Consider the following 6,684-nt stretch of genomic DNA (forward strand, 5'->3'; position numbering starts at 1 on the left):
GCCACCTTGCTATATCAACATGAAATATTGGTGCTAGATTTTGGCAAAATAATTTGTGTTTCGATTCATTTCAACATACAAAAACTCCCAAATTAAACACAAACTTTCATCCCTATCCCTCTCTTGCAATGGAGTTTGGAAGTGTTGTTCAGTTTCTCGAGGACAAGACCATTTTGATCACGGGGGCAACTGGGTTTCTAGCAAAGAGTAGATATCTTCCTCTTATTTGTGTTTTTTCCTCTTTTTTTTGAGTAAGGCATCATGAATGGCTATAACTTTTCTTACAATAACTGCAGTTCTTTTGGAGAAGATCTTGAGAGTCCAGCCAAAAGTGAAGAAGATTTACCTTCTTTTAAGAGCTGCTGATGCCAAGTCTGCTTCACAACGCTTACAAAATGAGGTACACAATATAATAAAACTTGAGGGAATAAAAGTGCTGCATGGTCTTTATCTTACAAATTATGGAATCATCGTTTAGATAGGCCAACACCATATATAGATATATTGGGGATGCATATTCTTGAAAGTACTTCTGTTACTAAAAGTGGGAAAAATATTATGAGGTAGACATTTGATGTCGTTCATTGATTAAGAGCCTTGGAAATACATACAACTCTTCTTTCACGAATCAGTCTGAATTGGGATAATGTTCTATGTCTATTCTTTCACAAATCAACTGCTCGGATCCGTTCCTTTAATGTTAGGTTCAGCTACACTGGTATGAATATATTAAAGAGTAAGGAGTGTATTACAACTTGAAGTAATTAATAGATGTCATTAACTCTTATTTTACTTTTAGTTCCTTTACTGATAGATTTTTTCACTTATTTTTGATGGTTTTCTATCCACTAGATGACCATCTTAATAAAAATATCTCGTCATTCGTTCATAAACAAAAAAAAAAAGAACAAAAAAAACCTTGGAACCACGTACGTAGATGATTTGTTTGATAGCTATTTTTGTCTATGTTGTTATGAATTGTTTGTAACTTGTTCTATTTTGTAGGTTATAGGGAAGGACTTGTTTAGAATCCTAAAGGAAAAATGGGGTGAAAATCTAAATTCAATCGTCACCAAAAAGATAGTACTGGTCCCTGGCGACATCTCTTACGAAGACGACTTGGGAGTGAAAGACTCAAATCTGAGGGAAGAGATGTGGAGTCAATTAGATGTTGTAGTTAACTTAGCTGCAACAACCAACTTTGATGAAGGGTAGGCAGGAATCATCGACTACCTTTTTTTCCCCTTCTTCTTCTGTCCATTTCAACAACAAGAACTGAAAAACGAAGCAATTGGTTTTCTGTTTTTTGCAAAATTTAATGTAGGTATGATGTTGCACTTGGCATCAACACAATGGGAGCGAAGCATGTCTTATGTTTTGCCAAGAAATGTGTCAGACTAAAGGTTCTTGTCCATGTATCCACTGGTCAGTGGTGATAATTGTTCACTTCAATATCCGTTCCCACCACCTCTAATAATTTGCCCACATTATAAGATACGCTAATATTTTTTATGCTGCTGGTAGATATATTTTCCAAAATCTCAAGGGATTTGGTACCTTTTCAGCTTTTGTTTCGGGGGAGAGAGCCGGGCTGATTCTAGAGACTCCATATGGCGTAGGCGACACCCTTAATGGTGTCTGTGGATTAGACATCGATGAAGAGAAGAAACTGGTTGATCAAAAACTAAATGAACTTCAAGCTGAAGGTGCCACAGCTGAAGCAATTAAGGATGCCATGAAAGACATGGGCATGGAAAGGTTAGTCATAATATCTAATATATAATGCTCGAATATTTTTATTATTCTTAATTAATCACTCTAGCATTACGTTTGAACTCGTAGCATTTTGATCTCTGGCATGTCAATTAACAGTGATATATACCATGAGGATGAAAAAAATTAAGAAATTATTAGGTATTCTTGATATAATATTTTCTTACTTGTATAAAGTTGAGTCTATTTTTATGCGAGCGAATGAGTATCATAATAGAAGTATCTAATGATTTTTTCAAAAATAACCTAGATAATTAAAAACTAATAAAACAATATAACATTCCTGTGTGATTTTTAGTCTCCAGCGTAGAAATAATTAATTTAGAATATAAATAATATTCATGCACCCAACAAATATAATTTGTTTTGAAATTAGCACACTAGCAAAAAAATTTTGCTACATAGACACAAAACATTGTAAATTAAAGCAGTATAATAACAGCCCAGCTCTTGATACAAAGAATTGTAAGGACAACGGGGAAGGAGTGAGGTTGTCTTTTTACTGGAGTGCATTTAACACTGAAAAGATAGTTGGGGAGAAAATGATAAGCACAAGTTTTGATAGAGTTGCAGGTTATGAAAAGTGGGCACCTGACGCTGCAGCGCTCGGGTTTACCCTCGCACCACCTGGCGCATATAAATAATTTTTACAGTAGCAAAATTGTTTTACTATAAGAGCACGGCTAGAAATTTATTTGTAAAAATAATATATTTTGTTAAGATATACATGTGTGTTCAATTTTAAGGGTACTATTTTTACAAATAATTTTTTTAACTGTGATATTTTGTCAAAAGAAATTTTTATTTTTGCTATTATGATATTCTTTTTTTTTTAAATAAGCTCCAACAAATATACATAGTACTTAAAGTCTTCATGGGACCCCGAAGGAAGGAGACCCTGCTGCCGGTCCGTCGATACATGCACTTACATAGCAAATAATAAATGCAAATGAAGGGCTAATGGGACTTTCAATTTTATGATTGTGACTATGAACCGAAGTTTTAGGGAGAAAAAAAAAACTGCATTCAATTTTATTTTTTTGGTAATAGTCGAAAATTTAATTAAAAAAAAGACTACAAAGATAATAGTTTTCTTTTATTTTTTGCATTCAAGTTTCTTACCAACCAAACTCCTTTATTGCTTTCAATCCTTCCTTTGTTTTAATATCAATAAATTAAATGTTCATACGATAGATCACCTAACTTGTACTACGTAGCTTTTTTCAGCAATGAGCTCAACCTTGATAACATTTAAGGACCATGACCAAACTGGAACTACCCCGTCCTCCTGGGCTTCATGACCTCCTACCCTGAACATATTGAAAAGCTGGCAGAGACCTAAACCTAAGCCTAGGACTCCGTGTTCTTGTTCGGATGTGAATTATTGAAGGCCGTTTCTTTTCTTTTTTAATTTAAAGGGGGACAACACTGCAGTTCCAGCTGAGGGAGATTCTTGTTTCTCAAAGAATGAAATGGAATACAAACAAACAATTTCTCAAAAAACAAAAGGACCCTTCAACATATAATATAGATACTAACTTGTTCTGAAAAAGTGATATGTGCTAGATATGAATTTTGATTAAAAAAAAAACTGACAAAATTAATGGCATTTAGGGCTAAGGTGTATGGATGGCCAAACACCTATGTATTTACAAAGGCAATGGGAGAGATGCTTGTAGGACACTTGAAGGAAGATTTATCCGTGGTCATTATACGCCCTACCATTGTTACCAGTACATACGAAGAACCTTTCCCCGGTTGGGTTGAAGGTGTCAGGTACATTTAAGGGTAAAAAAATCATTTTGTTTTGTTTTGGTGAAAATTAATGGTCCTAAAAGCAATGTTGTAATTAATTAAATTTATCTGTGTCTTAGAACAATTGATAGCCTAGCCGTTGGTTATGGGAAAGGAAGACTAACATGCTTTCTTGGAGATATTACAGGAATCGTTGATGTGGTGAGTTGGTCATGTCATTTTTCAGTCATCTTGATAAGAATTGAATATATATTCAATTGGTAACAAGGGAAATAAAAATACATGAAATATTGAGACATAACTTTGTGCAGATACCAGCTGACATGGTGGTGAATGCGATAATTGTGGCCATGGTGGCTCATGCTAATCGACCATCCGAGAATGCAATTTATCAAGTGGGATCGTCAGTAAGAAATCCTATGAGATACACTAATTTTCAAGATTGTGGCTTTAATTACTTCACCAATAAACCTTGGATTGGTAAGGATGGGAAGCCTGTCAAGGTTGGCAGGGTTAAAGTATTAAGCAGCATGGCTAGCTTCCACAGATACATGGCAATTCGTTATTTGCTATTGCTAAAGGTTAATCTGTTCAAACATTCACCACAGTTAATACCTGCATATCTATCAATTTGTTTCTCTCGATCACTTGTTTTTTTTTTACAGGGACTAGAATTAGCAAATATGGCATTTTGCCATTATTTTGAGGACAAGTATAGTGATCTCAATAGGAAGATCAAGTTTGTGATGAAATTAGTGGAGCTTTACAGGCCATACTTGTTCTTCCGGGGAGTGTAAGTATATTCTTCATTAATCTTGCTGTCAATCTACAAAATTAACCATTTAATTCATGATCAGTATAATTCTTATAATATGCTCACATCTCGGATGCAGTTTCGATGACTTGAACACAGAGAAGTTGCGAATGGCAGCTAGGGAGAACAATTTGGAGACCGATATGTTTTACTTTGATCCCAAGACAATTGACTGGGAAGACTACCTCACTAATATCCACTTTCCTGGGGTGGTAAAATACGTTTTCAAATGATGATCATCGGCGCCAAATATTGGACTGCCTCCCTCTCTCTTTCGCCACCTCGCTATATCAATGTGAAATAGTACGTAGTGCTAGGTATTGGCAAAAGCATTTGTGTTTAGATTCATATCAACACACAAAAATTCAGACTTTCATCTCTATCTTACTTCTCTTGCAATGGAGTTTTGGTTTCTCAAGGACAAGACTATTTTGGTCACAGGTGCAACTATGTTTTAAGCAAAGTGTATAATAATTCATATCCTCTTTCTTTGTTTTGCTGTCATGAACTCAAATTTAATAGGTATACAAACCCCACTGAAGGCTTAAAAACCTATGGTCTCGGGTAATGTGCTTGGGTCTAGGTTTAGCTTTAGAAAAGAGCTTATTCTTCTTATCCTTGAAAAAAAGCTTAATGTTATGAGCTCAACTAAAAAAAGAGAAAAAATTTAATTTCATGAGCTCAAGCTAGATAAAGAATTCAGCTTCCATGTATTCATGTATTCAGTTACATTTTAGATTCTATTCTTTTTATATCTTTAAGTTTGTAAAAGTCATCTCTGTTATATTTCTATTAACATTAATATTTGTGTAATGAATATTTATTTCTCATTTTTTTTTTGATAATCATCGAGAGTATATTGAGAAGGCCATAAAGTGAATAGCCAAAAAGAAATACAAGAGATAAAAAAAAAAAAAAAAAAAACTGATCTACTACAGCAAACAACAAGAAGACTACCTAAGATTTCTTATTACACCATAATTTGATGCCATCAGAAGATCTTAAGAGGTCATTTCCTGTATAATTGAAGTTTGAATCTTGAGAATGCAACCAAATAGCAACCCGATGAAGGATGGTGGAGAAACAATCAAACAAGTTTATAGTTCCCTCCTCAAAAACAATTTTGTTCCTCAGCAACCATATACCCCAAATAGTACTACTTGAAATTAATCTCCAAGCTGATCTTTGGAATTTGCCATGTACCATTTCGGGCCACTGCAGAAGCAGCAAGTCAATTGTTCTCGGTAAACAACATTGGATACCCCACCAATCCAAAACTTTCATCCAAACACTCCTAGAAAAGTTACAATGTATAAAAAGATGCTCTGAGGTTTCCAAATTTGAGCTGCAAAAGACACATGAAGCTTGTGTGGCAGACAAAACAGTTCGTTGATGGAGAAAAGCTCTTGTACTAACTTTGTCCTGTACTGCCAACCAGAGAAACACCTGAACTTTTGGAGGGGCCCCTTTAATCCAAACATTGGCTTCGAAGACTCTATCAGTCGCAGAGGAAGTATTGTCAATTAGGGTGCAACACGATTTAACTGAGAAGCTTCCATCAGAATTGCATGACCATATAAGTTTGTCATCTTTTCCTTGTCGAATTATAGTTGGCTCCAGCATTGAGAGCAAATGATGATATTGTTGCTCTTTATAAGATAAGAGCTTCCTACGCCAAACCAAATTCCATCGCCATTGATCATTCACCCATTGACCCATCTCATTAACCAAACCATTCCGAAAAGTAGAAATTTGGTAAAGCTTAGGGAAAATGCTACGTAAAACATTTGATCCTATCCACTCGTCAGACCAGAAAAGGATGGAGGATCCATCTCCAATCTTGAATTTAATGTTTTCACGCAATACTAAGCCGATGACACTGTTTGGATCCAAGATTGACAAAACGTCTTTCCAAAATGGGGAAATATGACCATGCAATTTTGGGATTCCATTCTCGAAAGTTGGGGAGTAAAAATGGGTTGTTACCTGTTTCCATAAGGCATGGTCTGGTAAGTTTAGCCTCCATATCCATTTGAATAGCATGGATATATTTTTTGACATTAAAGAACCCAACCCGAGGCCTCCTTCTTTTCTAGCTTTTACAACAATACGCCACTGAACCTTGCAGATTTTCTTTTGCTTTGCCACTCCAGACCACAAGAATCTTCGTTGAATAGATGTTAGTAAATTACAGACACCTTTCGGCATAAGAAAAGAAGACATATAATATACTGGCAATGAACTCAAGACACTTTTGATTAGGCAGATACGTCCTGCCATACTAAGCATACGACCTCTCCACATGCTCAACTTTCGTCTGAAATTCTCAATAATAGGCTTCC

The 6,684-nt window shown here is 35.3% G+C and overlaps 1 protein-coding gene across 1 annotated transcript; it reads left to right on the forward strand.

Moving 5' to 3' along the window:
* Nucleotides 1–4,834, forward strand: LOC7474948 (fatty acyl-CoA reductase 3). The gene is made up of 10 exons (XM_002313632.4): nucleotides 1–207; nucleotides 297–400; nucleotides 1,006–1,211; nucleotides 1,325–1,425; nucleotides 1,566–1,758; nucleotides 3,388–3,549; nucleotides 3,648–3,729; nucleotides 3,840–4,109; nucleotides 4,194–4,321; nucleotides 4,422–4,834. Exons 1-10 carry the CDS (start codon nucleotides 129–131, stop codon nucleotides 4,573–4,575), a joined length of 1,479 nt encoding a protein of 492 aa, XP_002313668.2. The 5' UTR covers nucleotides 1–128; the 3' UTR covers nucleotides 4,576–4,834.
* Nucleotides 4,835–6,684: the final 1,850 nt, after the last annotated feature.

This window comes from Populus trichocarpa, chromosome 9 (assembly GCF_000002775.5).
Source record: "Populus trichocarpa isolate Nisqually-1 chromosome 9, P.trichocarpa_v4.1, whole genome shotgun sequence".
Taxonomy (NCBI): domain Eukaryota; kingdom Viridiplantae; phylum Streptophyta; class Magnoliopsida; order Malpighiales; family Salicaceae; genus Populus; species Populus trichocarpa.

Bases quoted from the DNA above. Each gene is read 5' to 3' on its own strand.
- LOC7474948 (XM_002313632.4), top strand. From the start codon at position 129: ATGGAGTTTGGAAGTGTTGTTCAGTTTCTCGAGGACAAGACCATTTTG. The intron at 1,212-1,324 runs GTAGGCAGGAAT...AATTTAATGTAG, and splicing joins ACAACCAACTTTGATGAAGG to GTATGATGTTGCACTTGGCA. The intron at 1,426-1,565 runs GTCAGTGGTGAT...GTACCTTTTCAG, and splicing joins TCTTGTCCATGTATCCACTG to CTTTTGTTTCGGGGGAGAGA.